Source organism: Heterodontus francisci, chromosome 19, assembly GCF_036365525.1.
Source record: "Heterodontus francisci isolate sHetFra1 chromosome 19, sHetFra1.hap1, whole genome shotgun sequence".
NCBI lineage: Eukaryota > Metazoa > Chordata > Chondrichthyes > Heterodontiformes > Heterodontidae > Heterodontus > Heterodontus francisci.
In genome coordinates, this window is record NC_090389.1 from 13,204,970 (window position 1) to 13,230,290 (window position 25,321).

The 25,321-nt window shown below is 47.4% G+C and overlaps 1 protein-coding gene across 4 annotated transcripts in view; it reads right to left on the minus strand.

Annotated features, from left to right (window-relative positions):
• Positions 1-846: 846 nt before the first annotated feature.
• The window catches only part of LOC137380364 (cadherin-related family member 4-like), a 177,448-nt gene continuing 152,973 nt past the window's right edge, over positions 847-25,321 (minus strand). For all 4 annotated transcript variants that reach the window (XM_068052295.1, XM_068052294.1, XM_068052291.1 and 1 more), the window contains 2 exons: positions 3,618-3,645; positions 847-1,239 (listed from right to left, as the gene is read on the minus strand). In XM_068052295.1, the coding sequence (XP_067908396.1) occupies positions 1,207-1,239; positions 3,618-3,645 (61 nt within the window). In that variant the 3' untranslated portion in view covers positions 847-1,206. The remainder of the gene's footprint in view (positions 1,240-3,617; positions 3,646-25,321) is intronic.

Consider the following 25,321-nt stretch of genomic DNA (forward strand, 5'->3'; position numbering starts at 1 on the left):
GGTTGTCTTATGAGGAAAGATTGGACAGGCAAGGCTTGTATCGGCTGGAGGTTAGAAGAGTAAGAGGTGACTTGATTGAAACATATAAGATCCTGAGGGGTCTTGACAGGGTGGATGTGGAAAGGATGTGTCCTCTTGTTGGAGAATCTAGAACTAGGGGGTCACTGTTTAAAAATAAGGGGTCGCCCATTTAAGATGGAGATGAGGAGAAATTTTTTCTCTCAGAAGGTCGTGAATATTTGGAATTCTGTTCCTCAAAAGGCAGTGGAAGCAGAGTCTTTGAATATTTTTAAGGCAAACGTAGATAGATTCTTGATAAGCAATGGGGTGGAAGGTTATCAGGGGTAGGCGGGAATGTGTAGTCAAAGATTACAATCAGATCAGCCATGATCTTATTGAATGGTGGAGCAGGCTCGAGGGGCCGAGTGGCCTACTCCTGCTTCTAATTCACATGTTCGTATGTTTGTATTAATCAGTTGCTACGTTTATCTCTCCTACTGTCTCCGACACTGATAGTATCTTGGACCCTTAGCCCTTGTCCCATCATACTTTACAACAGTGGCTACACTTGAGAAGTACTTCAGTGAACGTAAAGTGCCCTGGGACATCCTGAGGTTGTCAAAGGTGCTACAGAAATGCAATGTTCTTTTCATCTTTCTTTCTGTAAAAAACCTGCCCTGATCCATGTGCCAATAAAAGCTAGATGTGTAGTAGAATGCTGTGTGTCCTATAATGCAGACATCCCTTAATTGTGGAGAGGCAACTGGGAAAAAAATTTAAAAGCAAAATGATGAAAGATATTCCAGCAAGGTTTATAATGAAGTACTCACATATTTGCATTCACATATTTCAGAAAATTTATTTGTGCAGCGGTTGATCAATAAAGCACACGACTGATGAGTAAAGGAGACAGTTACACCTGCACAGCCGAGGTTCAGGGTCATCGGGGTTAAGGGTCACCAGGGTGGCGCATGGCAAAGATTCGGTAGATTCTGTCAGGGGCGTGCGATCCTGCTCATCAGATTTTCCCATGCTACACCCCTGAAGTGTCAACCATTCGGGCTGTGATGTTGAGAATTCACCCCAATATACGAAATTAAAATGCAGTAATGCAGCAAGTAAACATCTCCCCCAGTGTGTGATCCAAGCAAGGGAGGGTCTCTAGCTGGAGCTCCTTATCCTCTCACACCCAGCGTCTTGCACCTGTCATGGAGTTGAAAAGATAATGTCTTCCTGTACCTAAGAAAGAAAACAATTACATTCAAGGATCTGGTGGACTGAGGTTTATTCATAGACTGTAAACAGTTTGTCCTCTATTAAAACTACTTCTTGACCCATCTGTGTTTCTTTACTTGTCCCATTGCCATTCCCTTTAGCCTTGCACCATCATCCCTTTCATCATTTAATCAACCCTACCCTCCACCCTATCACAGAGCTTCCCTTTTTGTTCTGATCTCTCCAATCCCTTTCTCTGCCTCTGTACTGGCTTCGAACCTGTTACATCTCCAACATTTTCCAGTTCTGATGAAAAGTTATTGACCTGAAACATTTGGGGTGAATTTTATTGCTGGCATCGGGACCCGGACGTCAGCGCGAAAAGCAGGTCCCCAGCCCGCACTTGTCGGCAATGGGATCGTCCTAGCAATTTTATTGGTTGGCAGCAGGCCAGCTGTCCAATTAAGGAAGGCAGGTGGGCTACTGATGCTGTCAGCCCAAACAGAGGGCTGGCAGCTCGGAAGCCTGAGCAGTGCCACCGGGAGAGGTGGGCGCTGCTGAGGCAGGTCGGGGACCTTAGGGCACCTTCAGGTAAGTAAAATAAAAATAGAGAATCCAGGGGGCCAAGAGCCAGAGGATCTGAGGGATCATTGTGATCGCAGGCTCTGCCTTTCCTGCCCATGGCACCCTCATTGGCAGCCACAGGGAGACCACCTCCATGAAGCTGGCAGCTTGCCCACATGACGGGGGCTGCCCTGCTATGGGAAAACTTCTGGTAGCTCTGTAAAATGGCCCTGAATTAAGTATGGCCCTTTAAGTATACAAATCGCATGCCCGCCTTCTTGGAGCAAGCCTGTCACGGGGGAAAGACTCTGGTGGCAGGATGGCACTGGAAGCTGTCCTGACGTGGCTCCTCACAATATTACCAGCTTCCAGCTGCCACCTGGGTGCCAGTAAAATTATGCCCATTAACTTTGTTTCCCTCTGCACAGAAGCTGCCAGACCTGCTGAGTATTTCCAGCGTTTTCTGTTTTTATTTCAGATTTCCAGCAACTACAGTGTTTTGCTTTTGTCCTCTATTCCTCCCTTTTAGAGAGGAAAATGTTACCAGGGGCTTGAATCCTGCTGCACTTTCTTGCTGGGGATTTTTGTCACCAATTCTGTTACGTTCCAGCTTCAGATGCCTGTGGGCTCTAGATAGATGGACAGCGAGAGACTTTCCAATCCACCATTGCCCTACATTCAACATTGAGGAAAGCAGCTACTTATTCATCAAGGCTGAGGCCTCAGGCAGCTTGGTGTGGGACAAGGCCTTGTGTCATTGATGCATCGATAAACCAAGTAGGAGTGGTCAGGTGACCCCCCAAATGTGGATTGAAGAACTTTGTGGGTTGCAGAAGGGCCCACTGTAACTCATCCAACTTTTAAAATTTTTTTCATGGGATGTGGGCATCTCTGGCTAGGTCAGCATTTGTTGCCCATCTCTAATTGCCCTTGAGAAGCTGGCAGTGAACTGCCTTCTTGAACCACTGCAGTCCATCTGGTGCAGTACTCCTACAGTGCTGTTAGGGAGTTCCAGAATTTTGACCCAGCGACAGTGAAGGATCAGCAATATAGTTCCAAGTCAGGTTGTTATGTGGCTTGGAGGGGAACTTTCAAGTGATGGTATTCCCACGTGTCTGCTGCCCTTGGTGGAAGAGGGCGCAGGTTTAGAAGGCGCTGTCGAAGGAGGTGTGGTGAGTTGCTGCAGTGCATCTTGTAGATGGTACACATTGCTGTCACTGTGCATCGGCGGTGGAGGGAGTGAATGTTGAAGGCGGTGGATGGGGTGCTAATCAAGGGGGCTGCTTTGTCCCAGAAGTTGTTGAGCTGCTTGGGTGCTATTGGAGCTGCACCCATCGAGGCAAGTGGAGAGTATTCCATCGAACTCCTGACTTGTGCCTTGTAAATGGTGGACAGGTTTTGAGGAGTCAGGAGGTGAGTTACTCGCTGCAGAATTCCAAGCCTCTGACCGGCTCTTGTAGTCACGATATTTATATGGCTACTCCAGTTCAGGTGTTGGTCAATGGAACCCCCAGGATGTTGATAGTGGGGGAATTCAACGATGGTAATGCCATTGAATGTCAAGTTGAGATGGTTAGATTCTCTCTCATTGGCGCCAATGTTGCTTGCCACTTATCAACCCAAGCCTGAATGTTGTCCAGGTCTTGCTGCATATGGGTATGGACTGCTTCAGTATCTGAGGAGTTGTGGATGCACACACACTGTACCCCCTCCAACTCCCCAACCTTTCACACACAGGCTCATGTTGCTCAGGATCTTTGCAAATATCAATGTTGTCATAATTTCTAAGCTTTAATACATTCACCTAATCAGTGCAAGAAGAACAATAGAAGACGTACTTGGATCAGTTGCTCGACCATCAAACATCTGTGGTAACAATGAATGCATAATAAAAAATTAGTTGGCCCAGCTCCACTCACTCACAACAGTACATCAACAAGAACAACTTATATTTATATAGCACCTTTAATGTAATAAAACATCCCAATTATAAAACAAAATATGACACTGAGTCACATAAAGAGATATAAAGTCAGATGACTAAAAGCTTGATCAAAGAGGTAGGTTTTAAGGAGTGTCTTAAAAGGAGCAAAGCAAGGCGAAGAGGTGTAGGGAGAGAATTCCAAGGCTTAGGGCCCAGGCAACTGAAGGCACGGCCACCAATGGTGGAACGATTAAAATCAGAGATGCGAAAGAGGCCAGAATTAGATGAGCACAATTATCTTGGAGAGATGTGGGGCTGGAGGAGATTACAAAGATAGGGAGGGGCGAGGCCATGGAGGGATTTGAAAACAAAGATGGGAATTTTAAAGTCAACATGTTGCTTGACCGGGAGGCAATTTAGGTCAGCGAGCACTGGGGTGATCCGTGAGCAGGACTTGGTGCATGTTAAGACTCGGGCAGTAGAGTTTTGGATGACCTCAAGTTTATGCAGGGTAGAATGTAGAGACCAGGCAGGAGTGCATTGGAATAGTTGAGTCTAGAGGTAACTAAGGCATGAATAAGGGTTTAAGCAGCTGATGAGCTGAGACAGGGGCAAAGCCAGGCGATGTTACAGAGGTAGAAATAGACAGTCTTAGTGATGGCACAAATATGAGGTCGAAAGCTCATCTCGGGGTCATCAATACACAATACAGAGTACATCAATACTTTCCCAAGACTAATATACCTTTGAGCCTGTGGAACGTGTCCGCAGGTGTCTCCATAAGATCACTGGACTGCCAAGGAATCAGGGCTGGATTTTATCTGGCTCTTGGTGACAGGCTGGGAGGTAGGGTGGCATTGGGCAGTGTGCCTGAAGCTGTCCTGCCCCCATGCCATTTTGTCCGTGGCAAGCATTGTGGTAGACAGGAAGTCCACTAGGAGGCCAATTAAGCAACTTAGGTGGCCCATTAAGGACTGTCTCTGCTGATATTTAAACAACGTCAGAGGGACCTGCTGCCACGTGGACATCCTTTGAATTCGGACCGGGTGTCCAATAAAGGGTTGCCCCCCGCGCCCACCCCCATCTCCCGTTCCATGACCAAAATAAAATCCAGCCCACAGTGTCCCTGGGCCAAACCGTATTTATTTTCAACTCACGACTTTGACACTGACATTCACGCTAATATCACAGAAAGAGAGCCGAGCCAGCAGCAAGGATGAATTTATTATTGACACATACACACATACCAGATACAGAGACAGAGACAGAGAAATGGAGTTGGAGAGAGAGAGGGAGACAGAAAGAGAGAGAGTTAGAGAGAGAGAGAGATAGAGACAGTTAGAGAGAGAGAGAGAGAAACAGACAGACAGAGAGAGAGAGAGAGACAGACTGACAGACAGAGGGACAGAGAGAGAGAAAGAGTGAGAGAGAGAGAGAAAGAGGGACAGAGAGAGAGAGGGACACATACCGCATACAGAGCCAGACAGATAGAGAGGCAAGGTCACATACACACCACATACTACATATAGAGACAGAGACAGAGAGAAAGTCAGACAGAGGCAGGATCACATACACAACATATACCACATAGAAACAGAAAGAGAGAGAGAGAGGGACAGAGTTAGAGCGACACACAGCACATATCACATACACAGAGAGAGAGAGAGAGAGGGAAAGAGTCAGACAGAGAGCGGGGCGGGGTCACATACACACCACATACAGAGAGAGAGTTAGACAGAGGAAGAGAGAGATCGACACATATATACATATACTGCATACAGAGACAGAGAGAGGTACAGACAGAGACGGACATATACACACACAGCTACTGCATACAGAGACAGACAGTCAGACAGAGGGTCACATACACACACAGACCTCACATGCCACATAGAGAGACAGAGGACAGAATTTTACAGTCCCACTGCAGGCATGGGTAGGTGGGGGAGAGCGCATAAAATTGAGTGGGAGGTGGGGGGGGTGGGTGTGCCATTTCCACCACCTCCCTGCCCTCGCTGCAATTTTACGAGTGACAGTGACAAATGGCCCGCCCACCCCAGGCCAATTAATTGCCATTTAAGGGCCTCCTTCTGCCACTGCTATATCACTAGTGGCAGGCAGGTGGCTCAGGACTTCAGGAGGCCACCCAGTAAAACCTGGCGGCCTCTGTGTGAGCTGGTGGAGCTTGTGTCCCATGGAGGCCCCCCCATGGCACAAGTCACCCCCACTGCAGCACATTCCCCCACCCTCAGCCCACCTTGCCCCGCCGGCAAGGCCCCACATGCTTAGCTCTATTCTGGGGCCTCCTCCATTGCTGCTCCTCTCACTGGCTGCAATCCCGGCAGTGGCCACTGCTCCCAGTGGCTGCTGGGACTGAAGAGCTGTCGGCCTGTTGATTGGCCGGCACCACTTGGAGGTAGGACTTCCTGCCTCAGAGGGACAGAAGTCCCGCCCCAAGGCCAATTAAGGACCTGGGCCAAGTAAAATCACAGTGTAGCTCCCAGGCCCGGTGGAGGCAGGCTCACCGCCGACTTTTTGGCTGGTGGGCGAGGTCTCTAGTCCGACATAAAATTCCGACTGGAGAGACACACACACAGGGAAAAACATACAGAATCACACACCATACCACTTTCAAAGAGAGGGATGGTGATACAAAGAGAAAGAGAGATGGAGCATGGACAGGCTTCAAGCGGGAATTTTAGATCTGCCCAATCAGCAGGAATGGAACTGGAGAGATATTCAAGAGGAGTGGTTCCTTTATCCATTCCAATTCCCATTGATTCCCCACTTTAATGCTGTTAGGTTTGGCAGTGAATGAGGTTTTGATAGTGTAGTGTTCATTTATTATTCATTTGAGGCTACCGTACATGCTTGAATGACTACAAGGATGATGGAATCTGCATTTACTTTATACTGTGCTTTCAGTCGTGAACTCCAGGTAATGCAGATTGTCAAATACGGACAGTGTTAGGGTTTATGCACAGCAGGCCTTGCCGTGGAGGTTTCGAGTTATTTATGGCAGAGAAGTAGGCCATTTGGCCCATTGAGTTCATACCAGCTCTCCGCAGAGCAATCCACTCAGTCCCACTCCCCTGCTCGATCCCCATAGCCCTGCAAGTTTATTTCCTTCAAGTGCCCATCCAATTTCCTTTAAAAATCATTTATTGTCTCTGCTTCCACCACTCACGTGGACAGCGAGTTCCAGGTCATTACCACTCACTGGATAAAAAAGTTCTTCCTCACATTCTCTTGCCCAAAACTTTCAACCTGTGTCCTCTAGTCCTTGTACTCTTTAGTTAATGGGAACAGTTTTTCCTTGTCTAACTTATCTAAGCCTGTCATAATCTTGTACACTTGTATCAAGTCTCCCCTCAATCACTTTTGCTCCCGAGAGAACAACCCCAGCTTTTCCAACCTAACCTTGTAACTAAAATCCTCCATCCCTGGAACCATTCTGGTAAATTTCCTGCGCACCCTCTCAAGGACCCTCACATCCTTCCTAAAGTGTGGTGTTCAGAACTGAAGGCCTCACCAGAGCCTTATAAAAAGCAAGGGTAGTTTGGTTTGCTTAAACCTTACAGAAGAATTTATTGTAGGAATGTAGCACCCCACAAAATGTGCATTTATTTCTTCCACCTGCCATTATTACCTTTGACGACATCTGTGTGATTGTGACTGCAGAGCACAATCCTGGATCCTTGATCACATGCTATCGCTGGACTGACAATCAAGATGGTGATGTCTATGCTCAACCTATTACATTTTAATGCACACTCCCAGCACTCATCTGTGTTCCTACATCGGTAGAAGTGGCTTTGGTGATTCGAAGGTGTAATGGAGGGCTTTGGTATCACCGATAAAAGAAAAAAAGGCCATACTTCTCCACTATGGAGGTGAAGAATTGGAAAATATTTTTGAGACACTTAAGTCTGTGCAAGGCAACTATGACTCAGCAAAAAATGCACTAACAACTTATTTCACACCCAAGAAGAATGCAATAGATGAAACAATCATTTTCCGGCAAACCAAGCAAGAAGCAAATGAGACATTGGATCAATATTGCACACGATTTAGACAACTGGCAACTAAATGTGACTTTGGTGTCGAATGGGAAATCAAAATACAAATAATTGAAGGATGCTTCACTTGTCAAATACACAGTAAAGCACTCGAGAAAGACAGAAAACTGCCAGAGCAGTTGGTGTTAACAAGATCGCTATCCCTTTCCAAGTCCAGAACTGCTGAAGTTGAGGCTGCCAACAGCAACTGCCACACTTCAAGCTCAACTCCTGTGAGCAGTGTTCACCGCTCATGTGCCAAGCAACCACCTGCAAAGCAACAACAGCAATCTCGCAAACAGGATCATGACTTGTCCAAGCAACGCTTCCACTGTGGCGGTACTCACCCATATCAGACAGTATGCCCTGCTGCTCGCAAGCAGTATAAAGCTGGTGGGAAACTCAACCATTTAGCTCGCATTTGCCACTCATCAGCAAAATCAACTGTTAAGACCAATACTACCAAAAGGGTGCCAAGTGCGTGTAGCACACCAAAAGGGCAAGAGAATGTAGACAATATAGAGATAGATGACCCTGAATATATTTGTGGTCTCTTCCGGACACAGCAACCAGCTACATGTGACAGTGACCACTGGCTGCTCGAAAGTAGATGTTCTCAGAGACACAGGAGCATCTGTCAATGTCATGGGAGATAAAACGTTCAACAAACTTCAGGTCTGTCCCATCCTTTGCAAACCAGCGAATACAAAATATTCCCCTACAACGGTAACTAACTACTGAAAGTTGTGGGGACTTTTGAAATACCAGTCACGTTCAAAGACATCAGAACAAATGCTGTATTCCATATCATATCTGGAGAAAGTGACACACTCATCAGTTTCCCCACAGCAACAGATCTGTGCATGATTACAGTCACATACATAGTTCCTATGCATACCAACAACGCTCTTGAACTGTACACTGACCATTTCACGGGTATTGGCAAAATGAAGGGTGCTACATGCAAGCTGCACGTAGATCCCGAGGTGCATCCAGTTGTGCATCAACATAGAGGAGTACCGTTCCATCTGTTCCATGTCAGAAAACAGAGAAGGAACTTCAATGCTTGCTTGACTTTGACATGATTGAGAATGTTAGGGATGAACCCACCCCCTGGGGTGGGATATCTGACACCAACAATTGATGATATCATAGAGAAAGAGAATGTGCCAAATGTTTTGCTAAACTTGACCTCAATGCAGGCTACCATTAAATTGAGCTTGCAGGAGAATCGAGGTATCTTACAGTGTTCTCCACTCACATCAGGTTCTTTCGATACAAGAGGCTCAACTTTGGAGTCAACTCAGCAGCTGAGGTATTTCAGCACATGATTCAGTCTGCACTGCAGAATAGAAGAACAGAATATTATTTACATGGAGAGAGACTACAGAATATTGTGGTACAGAGGAATCTGGGTGTCCTTGTACATGAATCACAAAACGTTAGCATGCAGGTACAGCAAATAATTAGGAAGACAAATGGAATGTTGGCATTTATTGCAAGGGAGATGGAGTATAAAATTAGGGAAGTCTTGTTACAACCGTACAGAGCATTGGTGATACTGCACCTAGAGTACTGTGTACAGTTTAGTCTCCTAACTTAAGGATATATTTGCATTGGAGGCAGTTCAGAAAAGGTTCACTAGGTTGATTCCTGGGATGAAGGGATTGTCTTATAAGGAAAGGTTGAACAGGTTGGGCCTATACTCATTGGATTTTCGAAGAATGAGAGGTGATCTTATTGAAACATAGGTTCTGAGGGGGCGTGACAGGGTAGATGCTTTGAGGATGTTTCCCCATGTGGCGGAATCTAGAGCTAGGGGCACAGATTCAAAATAAGAGATTTCCCATTTAAGACAGAGATGAAGAGGAATTTCTTCTCTCAGAGGATCGTGAATCTTTGGAATTCTCTTCCCCAGACAGCAGCGGAGGCTGGGTTATTGAATATATTCAATGCTGAGTTAGACAGATTTTTGATCTACAAGGGAGTCAAGGGTTATGGGGAGGGGGGGTGGGGTGCAGAAAGTGCAGTTAAGGCCACAATCAGATCAGTCATGATCTTAATGATGGCAAGGCAAGCTCAAGGTGCCAAATGGCCTTCTCCTGCTTCTATTTCTTATGATCTTACTGCAAGGACTTGAGGGCATACTGAATATCAGCAATGGCATTCTCATCTACGGTTGCACTGTAAGTGAACTTGAGACACGCCTACATGTATGCCTACAATGTCTTAGAGAATGCAACAAAGACAAGTACTTGTTCAATGAAAGCAGAATTAAATTCTTTGGTCATCAGAAGTGAAGGAGTATCACCTGATCCACACAAAGTCAAAGCCATTGTAAAACGATGCAGATCATATGAATGTGCATGAAGTCCAGAGTCTGTTTGGGCTCATCACATACTGTAGTTGTTTCATTCCTGACCTCACTATGAGGTCTGCCCCCCTACACACGCTGACAAAAGAGACACCAAGTGGGAGTGGACTAAATCTCACAAACAGGCTGTACACCAGATCAAACAATGTTTGTCAGCAAGTTGCACAAATGCCGACTTTGACCCTGAGTAAACTACCCAGCTAGTCGTGGATGTGAGCCCTGTTGGTTTAGGTGCAGTTCTCGTGCAGAAAGACAAAGCAGGTCACCCATCAATTGTCGCGATGGCAAGCAGATCATTAAGAGCTGTAGAACAATGATATTCACAAACAGAGAGAGAAGCACTCTCGAGCACATGGAGTATCCTACACTTTCATCTCTACTTGTATGGAAGCGGGTTTGAAGTGATAACCGGTTCATAGGCCACTAGTGAGCCTATTCAACAATCCGCTGAGCAAGCCACCTACTCGAATAGAGTGTTGGATACTCAAACTATAAGAGTATAAGTTCTGTGTTGGGTATCAGTCAGGCAAACTCAACCCAGTGGACTACATTTCACGCCATCCTTTCCCAATAATCAGTCCTGCTATTCGCGAAGAACAGACTGCTGAACAACACCTTAACTATGTGAGTGTAAATGTGGTGCCAAAGTCACTAAAATTAACTGACATCAAAGTGGCAACAAAACAAGATGAAGCGTTGCAGATATGTATGACAGCTATGAAATTACAAAACTGAAAAGACATGATTGAGAGAGTGTCTACAAACAAAATCGCTCACACACTACAAGGTCTTCACAATGTTCAAAATGAGCTCACAGTTGCAACCACTTCTGATCTCGTGTTACGCAGGAAATGCATTGTCATTCTGCAGTCTTTGAGAGAATGTGTTGTAGAAATAGCACATGAGGGGCACCAGGGAATTGTCAAAACCAAGCAATTTCTTTGGGAAAAGGTATGGTTCCTGGGAACTGACCGCATCTCCTCTTCTTCGTCTTTGGCCTCCTTGTCTCGAGAGACAATGGGTAAGCGCCTGGAGGTGGTCAGTGGTTTGTGAAGCAGCGCCTGGAGTGGCTACAAAGGCCAATTCTAGAGTGACAGACTCTTCCACAGGCACTGCAGATTAAATTGGTTGTTGGGGCTGTTACACAGTTTACTCTCGCCTTGCGCTTCTGTCTTTTTTCCTGCCAACTGCTAAGTCTCTTCGACTCGCCACTCTTTAGCCCCGCCTTTATGGCTGTCCACCAGCTCTGGTGATCACCGGCAACTGACTCCCACAACTTGTGATCAATGTCAGAGGACTTCATGTCGCGTTTGCAGACGTCTTTAAAGCGGAGACATGGACGGCCGGTGGGTCTGATACCAGTGACGAGCTCGCTGTACAATGTGTCTTTGGGGATCCTGCCATCTTCTATGCAAATCACATGGCCAAGCCATCTCAAGCGCTGCTGACTCAGCAGGGTGTATATGCTGGGGATGTTGGCCGCCTCGAGGAGATACGGTGCTGCCACCTGATGCCAAGGATTCTCCGGAGGCAGCGAAGATGGAATGAATTGACACGTCGCTCTTGGCTGACATACGTTGTCCAGGATTCGCTGCCGTAGAGAAAGGTTCTGAGGACACAGGCTTGATACACTCGGACTTTTGTGTTCATGGTGGAGCACAAAATCAATCAGTGTTTGCCATGTCAAGCTACCGTAATGTCAAATCTTCATGATCCGCTCAGCATGTCTGAGCTATCTGCAGGCCCATGGGCTGAAGTTAGTGTGGACATCCCACAAACATACACATTCACACTGACACACACACAGACTCTGAGACATACAGACACACTCTGGCACGCACAAACACTTGCACGCTCACTCAGACACACAGACAAACACACACACCCTCACACATACAGTGCTGAATTTTGTGAGCCCGCCACAAGGGTGCAGTTCCCGAACGCGACATGGATGGCTGGCCTATGGCAATCACACGGTTGGTGGCCGATTTACTTACTGGGAGGCGATGGCCCCCACCAATCATGCATTGGGGTGGGAGGCGAGATGATCATCATGTCATCAGATGACCACGGTGCAGGTTCTGGCACCATATGTAAAGCCTGCCAGCCCTGTATTCACTCCTACCTTTTGAGAACAAAAGGCTTGTTGGCCCAGGACCCCTGCATTGGACTGATAGGCAAGGAAGTTGAAACGGAGCCTGCATCAACTATGGCAGAAGGAAGACACTGGGAGGCCCCACAGTTCATGGAGATTCCCATGAGATTCCCTGGAGATTCTCCTCTAGCTGCAAGGGAAAGGCGGGAGGTCCTCTTCCCCAAGGATGGCAAGAAGAGGTCCTCCCACCTGGCCAAGAAAACCTGGATGGAGATCGCAGAGGAGGTCAGCAGCCATGGGGTCACCCCCCACAAACATGGGTTCAGTGCAGCAAGACAGTCAATGATCTCCTTCATTCTGTCAAGGTGAGGACTCCATACCTATCTCTTTTTGAGGGTTTGCATGAGGCTTCACAGTATTAAGGAGGACATGGGGAGGGAGGCACCACAAAGGCACTGGCAAAGGAGGTTAAGCATCACCCATCCTGACAGATACATGGCTGCATCTTGGCCAAAGGCCACAGTCTTTCACAGCTCATCCCCATTAACGACCCTGAGAGCTGACGGGAGGATGAGCTAAATGGGAAAGCCCAGCAAGGGACGAGTGGCTGTCACTAGCAGAACTGTCATATTGATGTCTCAGCAAAGTATGACCATCTCCCTCTTTCCACTTGCAAGAAAGAGGACCCAGAACAGCAGGAAGACGTCATGGACTGGCGGAGGGATAACTGACATTCAGCCTCTCTCCACGGCAGAGGAGGAGGCACTCGAGCTGGCAGGGGCCCAAGGTGGCTGCTCCATAGTAAATGGCGAGACTGGAGTCGTGGTGCAAATGAGTTAGGATTGACTTCCATCAACATACATTTCAACTGTGAAGATCCACATCATACATGTTTGGCATGACTAGATCTGCTCATACTAACCCACACGTTTGTGTTCTCTCATGCAGGTTGGCATCTGCAGGAGACTCCAGTGGAAGGGGATAAAATTCCACTTCTGAGGAGGAGGAACATTCAAAGGATGCACCATCCCATGACTCTCCTGCACCTTCCAGCAGTGCAGATACTTTCACCTCAGTGGGTTTCAGCTTGGCTGTAGAATCAGAGTCACAAGCTGCTGAGAGCACCGCACACACACCTGAGCAGCTGACGGTGGGTGAGACAACCGAGGCCTCTGACAGTCTGAGGACTGTGGGTGTCCAGGCCCATTCTGAACCCAGGCAGATAATGAACCTTTGGTGTCAGCAGCACAGGGCATGCTGGAGTTGCAGAGAGAGGTAAGGCAACATCTGCAAGGGATGCCAGAGGCAATGCTCAGCCATGAGCGGATGATGGGGGAGTCCATCCTTGCCAAGACAGCTGCCATGTCCCAGGCGCGTGAGCACATGGCTTCCTCCTTCGAGAGGTTGGTGACCCTCGTGGACAGACTGATCCCACAGATGTGCGCAGACCAGCACACCATCGCCTTGGCCATGAGCTTGACGTAGCAGTGGCAAGGCGAGAGAGGGACGAGGTACATGGAGTCTCCTCCAGGTCATCGTCTTTCTCTGTTCAGCAGGGAGGTTCAAGTGAGCCTTCAAAGGGAGGAGGAGAGGCTGACCTCCACAGCTGGGGGCCCCCCTCAAGGCACTCCGTGTGTTGACACCAGCTCCTCAGCCTCTCCACCAGTGAGCCCAGCTCCAACAGCTGCAGAACCTCAGCAGAGTCCTGCACCTGTGCAGGAAACCTTCAGCCAGTTGGGGCCCTCCAGGCCTCAGGCAGCCAGAGGACGGCCGCCGAAGTCATCACAAGCCAAGAGGCAGCCTGATCAGCCTGTGTCCAGCCCAGCTGCTAGTGCAGGGGTTACACCTTGTAGGAGCACTCGTAAATGTATTAAGAAAACCACCTCGGCACATTTGGATGTAGAACATATGCAACTTATTGATTAATTAAAAGTTCTTTTGTTACAATCATTAATGATCATTGTCTGAAATCATCTTTCCATTATGCCTTATTTGTGAGCTGCTGACTTCCCCCTTCGTGCAATGCCAGTGTGCCCACAGCCCTCATTAACATATGTTCTCCCAAGGGCATCAGTGCACATTACAACTGGTCAAAAGTCAAGGAACACAAATGGAGGCGACAGACTACATGCACTAAGGTCTTAATTGGAGAATCTGTCAGTGGACATCAGGGTGGCTGGAAATGGGTAATTATGAGGTTTTCTCTTGCCTCCTTCGCATGTCACTCAATCTGCCTGACCTCTGGCACAAGGTCTTCAACATCCAGTGCTGCCTGCTCATCTCCCTCCTCTGCATCAGTGGAGGAGTGTCACTCAGCCATTTCATCATCATGCAAAGCCTCCCCCCTCTGCAGTGCTAGATTGTGCAGTGCACAGCAGACCACCATGATATGCAAGATCCTCACTGGGTCATACTGCAGGGCTCCACCGGATCGATCCAGGCACCGGAATCTCATCTTCAGTCGCCCAATGGTCTGCTCGATGGTCACTCTGGTGGAGCTGTGGTACCTCTCCTCTGCTACAGTGCAAGGGTTCCTCACAGGCGTCAGTAGCCATGTCTATAATGAGTAGCCCTTGTCCCCGAGAATCCATCCCTGATGGCAAGCAGGGGTCTGGAAAAGTTGTGGCACCTGGGACTGTTGAAGTATGTAGGCATCATGGCTGCTTCCCGGGAAACGAGCACACACCTGCAGGAAAAGCTTTCGGAGGTCACAGACCAGTTGAATGTTGATGGAATGGAAGCCCTTCCTGTTGATGAAGGCGGATGGCAGTTCTGTTAGAGGCTTGATGGCCACATACGTACAATCTATTACACCACCTTGCACCTGGGGGAATCCAACGATGGCTCCGAACCTGATGGCCCTCTCGGCCTGACTGTCAGGATCGGTGCAGTAACGCACATAGTCGTCTGCCCCCTTGAACAGGGGGCAATGGTCGCACCCTTGATGCAGTGCTGCCTGGGAGACCCCCACACATGTCCCCAGTGGATCCTTGGAAAGAGTCAGATGCATAGAACCTGAGTGCCACAGTGATCGTCAGGGCCGCTGGCATGGGGTGACCCCCAAATCCCAGAGGCTGCAACTCATCCTGCAGCAGGATACACAAGTCGGTGACGGCCTCCCTGAAGAGGCGTAGTCTTCGTTGACAGTGGTGCTCAGACATTTGGAGGTAGCTGATTCGAGTCCAGTACACCCTCTGGTGCAGGTAGGCCCTTTTTTGCATAGCTGGCTGCTGTTGCTCTTGTCATGGAGATTTACAGACAGGCACAGCAGCCATGTCAGCTCTCCCTTCATTAGAGGCACCACATCAATCCACAGAGGTCCAAAAAGACAGGATGTATGTGACCCATGCCAGGTGACCTGTGGGCCTACAGAGCACTGTCCTTACAGAAATGACTGTGCCTTGGCAACTGATCTTCTGAAAATTCTCTGGGCAGAATCCCTGATGGCACTCAAAGGCCAACCCTAAAGATAGCCAGCCCTCTCTTCCAGCTGTTCCGAAACACGAGCACCCTTGCAGAATCCTAAAGATCCAGAGCTACCTTGCAGGGGCCTCGAAACTCCAAGCCTCCTTTTAGAACCCCCGAGACCCCGAGCCCCCTTGCGGAGCCCGCAGAAACACAGTCCGACAGTGGCTTGCTAACCCCCCTCTTCACTGATGCAGCAATACCTAGATCTGCCTCCCCACCCAGGCACTAAAGCCTCTTGCCTCGGTGCTGCCGAGTTTTAATGCCCGTAACGTTGATGGCACGTGAGTGCCACCCACCGTCCACTAAATCAAGAGCCAAACATTAAATTGTTAATAATGAAATGTAAATGATTATCTCTCAGCAATTTAAAATAGCTTCCCATCGCAAAGGGGCAGAATTGCCATCTTGGTGCTTTCCCGCTGCTGACAAAATCCATAACTGACGTTATGACGCCGGATTTTCAGGCAGACAGTTCCAACGTGACTCTTTGTCCCCTATGCTACCATACCAGCATTAAACAGCACATCAACTTCTGCCCACATGGTCTGACACACACACACACACACACTCACTCTTACATACATATAAACACATACACACTCACATACTCGCATACACACATACTCACATGCAAACCCATGTGCACGCACTCTCACACAGACAGACCGGAATTGGAGCAGTGTGAAGCAGTCCGGGAGGAGTATAAAGCAGATTGGGAGTAGCTGATTGGTGAGTAGCTGGTGAATCTTTTTTAAGTAGTAAGTTTAATCGTCTAATAAATAAAGGCAGGGCAGGGCAGCTCAGACCCATGGAGTGTGCACCTGCTCCATATGGGAACTCCACGACACTTCTCGTTTCCTGGACAACAGCATGCGCAGGAAATGTCAACTATAGCAGCTCGAATTCCAAGTTTTGGAGTTTGAGCAGCAACTAGCATCACTGCGGTGTATCCGCCAGGCCAAGAGTTTCATGGACAGCACGTTTATAGATGTGGTCACCCCGCAGCTTAAGAGTATGCAGGCAGAGAGGGAATGAGAGGTGACTGCCAGGCAGTCAAGAAGGACAAGGCAGATAGTGCAGGAACCCGCTGAGTGCATCTCACTCTCCAACCAGTATTCAGTTCTGAATACTGATGAGAGTAATGAACCAAGTCAAGGCACCACAGCTGGCTCATTTGTACAGGGAGCAGGAGGAAGATTGGAAAAGCAATAGTGATAGGGGATTCAATAGTTCAAGGAACAGACAGGTGTTTCTGTGGCTGTAGAAGTGAATCCAGGATGGTATGTTGCCTCCTTGGTGTCCGGGTCAATGATGTCACTCAGCAGCTGCAGAGCACTCTGAGGGGGTAGGGTAAACAGCCAGGAATCGTGGTCCATATTGGTACCAATGACATAGGTAGAAAGAGGAATGAGGTTCTGCAGGCAGAGTTTAGGAAGCTAGAAAAGAAACTAGAAGCAGGACCTCAATCTCAGGATTACTCCTGGTACCACATGCAAGTGAGTTTAGAAATAGGAGGATAGAGCAGATGAATGCGTGGCTGGAGAGATGGTGCAGGATGGAGGGGTTCAGATTCCTGGAATATTGGGATCGGTTCAGGGAAAGATGGGGCCTGTACAGGTCGGACGGATTGCACCTGAACAGAGCCAGGACCAATGTCCTTGCAGAGTCTTTTGCTGGTGCTATTGGGGAGGGTTTAAACTAACTTGGCAGGGGTCTGGGAACCAGGAGTCAAATATAGAGAGGAAAACCAAGGTGCACAGAGAATTGAGAGAGATAGATAGTACTTGAGTAGAAAATAGTCAGGCATTAGGTGGGGACAATGTAAGAGGGAATGTAATAAAGTTTAAATTAGGTTTATTGTGCACGTCTGTGAATGTGTGGAGTGTGGTAAATAAGGTTGTGAGCTGCAGGTGCAGATAACCACGTGGAAATATGATAAAGGAGACATGGTTCATAAAAAGGCAGGACTGGGTCCTAGATATTCCTGGATACAGGGTGTTCAGGAAAGATAGGAAAGGAAAGAAAGGAGGAGGGGTGGCAGTATTGATTAAGGATAATATTACAGTGTTGGAGAGAGTGGATGGCCTAGAGGGGTAAAGGACAGAATCTATTTGGTTAGAGCTAAGAAACAATAGAGATATCATTACGTTGCCTGGTGTAATCTATAGGCCACCGAATAGGGGGAAGGACATAGAGAAACAAATTTTCAAGGAAATTACAGAGAGAGGTGCAAGAATTTTAGAGTAGTTATAATGAGGAACTTTAAGTATCCGAATATAGGCTGGGACAGTAATAATGTAAAAGGCAAAGAGGGGCAAGAGTTTCTACAGTGTGTTCAGGAGAATTTTCTACATCAGTATGTTTCCAGTCCAATGAGGAAGGAGGCATTGCTGGATCTGGTTCTGGGGAATGAGATCAGTCAAGTGAAAGAAGTGACAGTAGGGGAACATTTAGGGGGACAGTGACTATAGAATCATAAGGTTTAGGTTGGCTATAGAATAGGACAAGGAGCAATCCAGAGTAAAGATTATTAATTAGGGGAGGGCCAACTTCAATAGAGTGAGAACAGATCTGGCCCAAGTAAATTGCAACCAAAGATTGGAAAGCAGAACTGTAATTGAATAATAGGCTGCTTTTAAAGAGGAGATAGCTTGGGTACAGTCAAGGTACATTCCCAAGGTGGGGAAAGGTGGGGCAAACAGATCCAGAGCTCCCTGGATGACAAAAGCAATAGAGAGTAAAATGAAGCAGAAAAAGGGTGCATATGACAGATGTCAGGTGGATAATATAATTGACAATCAGGCTGAATATAGAGGGTTCAGTGGGGAAGTGAAAAAACAAATAAGAGAAGCAAAGAGAGAATATGAGAAGAGACTCGCGGCTAATTCAAAAGTCTTCTCTCGGCATATCAATGGTAAAAGGGTGGTAAAAGGAGCAGTGGGCTGATTAGGGTCCTAAAAGGGGATTTATGCATGGAGACAGGGACCATGGCTGAGGTACTAAATGAGTACTTTACATATGTCTTTACCAAGAAGAAGATGCTGCCCAAGTCACAGTGAAAGTGGAAATAGTTGAGACACTGAATAGGCTAAAAATTGATAAGGAGGAGTTATAGGATAGGATGGCTGTACTTAAAGTTGATAAGTCACCAGGACCAGATGTGATGCATCCAAGGATACTTAGGGAAGAAAGGGTGGAAATTGCAGAGGCACTGGCCATAATCTTCCAATCCTCCTTAGATACAGGTGTGGTGACAGAGGAGTGTAGAATTGCAAATAAATAGGCTGTGGGGAGAACACATAGCATGAGGAGTAGGCCATTCAGCCTGTCAAGCCTGCTCCGCCATTCAATTAGATCATGGATGATCATATACCTCAATGCCACTTTCCTGCACTATCCCCATATAATGTTGTACCCTTGTTCAAAAAAAGGGTGTAAGGACAAGCCCAGCAACTACAGGCCAGTGAGTTTAACCTTGGTGGTGAGAAAGCTTTCAGAAACAATAATTGGGGACAAAATGCATAGTCACTTGGAGAAATGTGGATTAATTAAGGAAAGCCAGCAAAGATTTGTTAAGGCAAATCATGTTTAACTAACTAGCTTGAGTTTTTGATGAGGTAACAGAGATGGTCGATGAGGGTAATGTGGTTGATGTGGTGCCAATGGATTTCCAAAAGGTATTTGATAAAGTGCCACATAACAGGCTTGTCAACCAAGTTAGAGCCCATGGAATAAAAGGGCCAGTAGCAACATGGATATAAAGTTGACTGAGTGACAGGAAACAGAGTTGTTTTTAGGACTGGAGGAAGGTATACAGTGGAGTTCCCCCGGGGTCGGTGTTGGGATCCCTGCTTTTCCTGATAAATATCAATGACCGAGACTTGGATGTAAAGGGCACAATTTCAAACTTTGCAGATGAAACAAAACTTGCGGGTATTGTGAACGGTGAGAAAGATAGTGATGAACCTCCAGAGGACATAGGCAGGTTTGTGGAATGGGTGGAAAGTGGCAGATGAAATTTAATGCAGTAAAGTGTGAAGTGATTCATTTTGGTAGGAAGAATGAGGAGAGGTGATATAAATTAGCTGAGTGACAGGAAACAGAGTAGTTGTGAATGGTTTTTTTCTCAGGCAGGAGGAAGGTATGTAGTGGTGTTCCCCCGGGGTCGGTGTTGGGATCCCTGCTTTTCCTGATAAATATCAATGACCTAGACTTGAGTGTAAAGGGCAGGTAGGGAAGTAGAGAGGGTTTTAAACTGAATTGTGGGGGAATGGGATCAAATTTGGGAAGATATGGTAAATCAAGGAGTAGAGACAAGGTAAGAGAGAAAGTGATTCACGAGAATAGTTCCAGAGATGAGGAACTTCAGTTAAGGGGATAGATTGGAGAAGCTGGGGCTGTTCTCCTTGGAGAAGAGAAGATTAAGAGAAGATTTTATAGAGGTTTTCAAATTCATTAGGGGTCTGGACAGAGTACATCGGGAGAAACTGTTCCCATTGGCGGAAGGGTCAGGAACCAGAGGACACTGATTTATGGTGATTGGCAAAAGAAGTAACAGTGACACAAGGAAAAACCTTTTTACGCAATGAGTGGTTAGGATCTGGAATGCACTGCCTGAAAGTTTGATGGAGGCAGATTCAATTGTGGCTTTCAAAAGAGAATTGGACAATTATCTGAAAAGAAACAATTTGCAGGACTATGGAGAAAAGGCAGGGATGTGGGACTAGGTGAGCTGCTCTTGGAGAGCCAGCACAGATACGACAGGCTGAATGGTCTCCTTCTAAGCTGTAACCATTCTACGATCCTAGATTCACACACACACTCACATACACACTCACACATAGGGCTGGATTTTACCGTAGGCGGACGGGACGTGGAATACACTGCCTGAAGGGGTGGTAGAGGCAGTAACCCTCACAACATTTAAGAAGTATTTAGATGAGCACTTGAAACATCATAGCATGCAAGTGCTGGAAAATGGGACTAGAATAGTTAGGTGCTTGATGGCCAGCACAGACACAATGGGCTGAAGGGCCTGTTTCTGTGCTGTATAACTCTATGACTTTGTCACCAACGTAAAAGTCGATGGCAAACCCACTTCCGCCTAGCTCGGGGATCCGACCCGCATTTTACAGATCCCCGGGCTTTAATTATCCCGAGGCGGGACGTCCACCCACTTGAGGGAGGAGGTCCCGCCTCAGTGAATTGCCGGCCAATCAGCGGGCCGGCAGCTCTTAGTCCCAGCAGCACAACCGGGAGCAGTGGCCACTGCTGGGACTGCAGCACAGCCGACGCCATGGAGCCAGGACTTCAGGTAAGTTGGGCTTGCCTTGCCGGGGGGATGGTTGGTGGTGGTGGCAAGGCAAGGGCAGTCATTTGGGGGGAGGGGGAGGCGTTGTGGGTCCAGGGGTGGGTTGGGAGGCAGGGGCAGCTCTCAATCAGGCACCCTGTGCTTGACTGCAATGGCACCCCACCGGCGTGCTGAAAGGCCGGCAACTATCGCTGGGCAGCCTTTCACGTCCCGTGCACGCCTGCTTGCCACGGGTAACATACCCGTGGAGGCAGGAAAATACCCATAAGTGGCCGTTTAAGGGCCTCAATTGGCCTGGGGCAGGCAGGCGGGTCGTTTCCCACCCCTACCCCCGCCGACAACTGCCGTAAAGCTGGCCGGAGGCTGGGAGCGGGATGAGAAGGGCCCCCGGAGCCTCCCGCTCAATGTTACCCCACCCCCACACCTCCATCCGACCCGCTGGGGCGGGGTATAATCCAGCTGACACACTCTCACTCACACACACACACACACACACATTCTCATACACACACACACACATACACACACACACACACATTCTCATACACACATTCTCACACACACATTCTCATACACACACAAACACTCTCACTCTCATACTTACACACACACACTCTCACACACACACATTCTCATACACACACACATTCTCATACACACACTCTCGCACACACATTCTCATACACACTCTCACCCACATTCTCATACACACACAAACACTCACACACTCTCATACTTTCACACACACACACACGCTCTCACACACATGCATTCTCATACACACACTCACACACACACACTCTCACAATCTACACACACACACACTCTCACACTCTACACACACACACACTCTCACACACACACTCTCACACTCTACACACACACACACTCTCACACATTCTCATACACACACACTCACACACACTCACACACACACACTCATTCTCATACACACACTCTCATACTTTCACACACACACTCTCACATACACACTCTCTCACACTCACATTCTCATACACACACACACACACATTCTCATACACACACACACACACACACACACACATTCTCATACACACACACACGCACTCACACACTCATACTTTCACACACTCTCACACATTCACACACTCTCACACATTCACACACACACACTCTCACACATTCACACACTCTCTCTCACTCTCTCACACACACACATACACACATTCTCATACACACACACTCTCACATACACACACACTCTCATTCTCACACACTCACTTTCACACACACGCACATACACACTCATACACATACACACACTCTCACACACACTCTCACACACAGTCACACTCTCATACTTTCACACACACACACTCACATACACACTCTCACACACACACTCACACACTCTCATAGTTTCACACACACACACACTCATACTTTCACACACACACACTCTCACACTCTCACACACACACTCTCATACTTTCACACACACGCATACACACTCTCACACTCACACACACTCTCATTCTCACACATATACACACACACTCTCACACTCTCATACTTTCACTCTCACACACACTCATACTTTCACACACACACACTCTCACACTCACACACACATACTCACACACTCTCACACACACACACATACACACACTCTCATACTTTCACACACACGCATACACACTCTCACACTCACACACACTCTCATTCTCACACATATACACACACACTCTCACACTCTCACACTCTCATACTTTCACTCTCACACACATTCTCATACACACACAAACACTCTCACACACACACACTCACACACACACATTCTCATACACACAATCTCACACACATACACACACTCACACACACACATTCTCATACACACACACACTCTCATACTTTCACACACACACACACTCTCACACTCTCATACACACACTCTCACACACACATTCTCACATTCACACAAACACATTCTCATACACACACTCTCACACTTTGACACACACACACACACTCACATTCTCATACGCACACACACTCTCACACTTTCACACACACACACACACTCACATTCTCATACACACACACACACACTCTCATACACACACACACACACTCTCATACTTTCACACACAAACACTCTCACACACTCTCATACTTTTACACACACACACTCACACACACAAATTCTCATACACACAATCTCACACACATACACACACACACATTCTCATACACACAATCTCACACACATACACACACTCACACACACATTCTCATACACACACACACTCTCACACACTCTCATACTTTCACACACACACACACACACTCTCACACACACATTCTCACATTCACACACTCACATTCTCATACACACACACACACACTCACATTCTCACACACTCTCACACTCTCACACTCACACACTCACACACTCACACACTCACACACTCACACACTCACACACTCTCACTCTCACACACTCTCACTCTCACACACTCTCACTCTCACACACTCTCACTCTCACACACTCTCACTCTCACACACTCTCACTCTCACACACTCTCACTCTCACACACTCTCACTCTCACACTCTCACACTCTCACACACTCACACACTCACACACTCACACACTCACACACTCACACACTCACACTCTCACACATTCTCATACTTTCACACACACACTCTCTCACACACTCACACACACTCACTCACACTAACACACACGCACATACACACACTCTCATACACACACTCTCATACACACACTCTCACACTCTCATAGTTTCACACACACACACTCTCACACACAGTCACACTCTCATACTTTCACACACACACACTCTCACACACACATTCTCACACACACATTCTCACACACACACCCACTCACACACTCTCACACACACACACATACACACACACACACACACACACACGCTCTCACACACATACACATACACACTCTCTCATACTTTCACACACACACACACACTCTCACACACATACACACTCTCGCACACACACTCCCACACACACTCTCACACATACACACACACTCTCCACACACTCATACACACACACTCTCACTCACATACACACTCTCTCATAGTTTCACACACACACTCTCATAGTTTCACACACACACACTCACACACACACTCACTCACTCTCACACACACACACACACTCACATAGTTTCACACACACATACTCACACACACACACACACTCACATAGTTTCACACACACATACTCACACACACACATACACACACTCTCACACACACACACACACTCACTCTCACACACACACACACATACTCACACTCTCTCTCACACACACACACACATACTCACACTCTCTCTCACACACACACACACATACTCACACTCTCTCTCACACACACACACACACTCACACTTTCACACACACTCATACACACACACACACTTTCACACACACTCATACACACACACACACACTCACATAGTTTCACACACACACACACTCACACACACATACACTCACACACTCACACAATCTCACACACATACTCACACTCACACACACACTCACATACTTTCACACACACACATACACACACACACACACACACACACACACACACACTCATTCTCACACACTCACACTTTCACACACACTCTCACACTATCACACACACGCACATACACACACTCTCACACTCTCATACACACACTCTCACACATACACACACTCTCACACATACACACACTCTCACACATACACACACTCTCACACTCTCATAGTTTCACACACACACACTCTCACACACAGTCACACTCTCATACTTTCACACACAGTCACACTCTCGTACTTTCACACACACACACACTGTCACACACACACTCTCACACTCTCTCACACACACACACTCTCACACACACACACTCTCACACACATACACACACTCTCACACACATACACACACTCATACACACACTCTCATACTTTCACACACACACTCTCATACTTTCACACACATACTCTCATACTTTCACACACACACACTCTCACACACACACAAACTCTCACACACACACAAACTCTCACACACACACACTCTCACTCACATACACACTCTCACACTCTCTCATAGTTTCACACACACACTCTCATACTTTCACACACACACTCACACACACACACACTCACACATACTCACACTCACACATACTCACACTCTCTCTCACACACACACACTCACTCTCACACACACACACTCACTCTCACACACACACACTCACATAGTTTCACACACACAC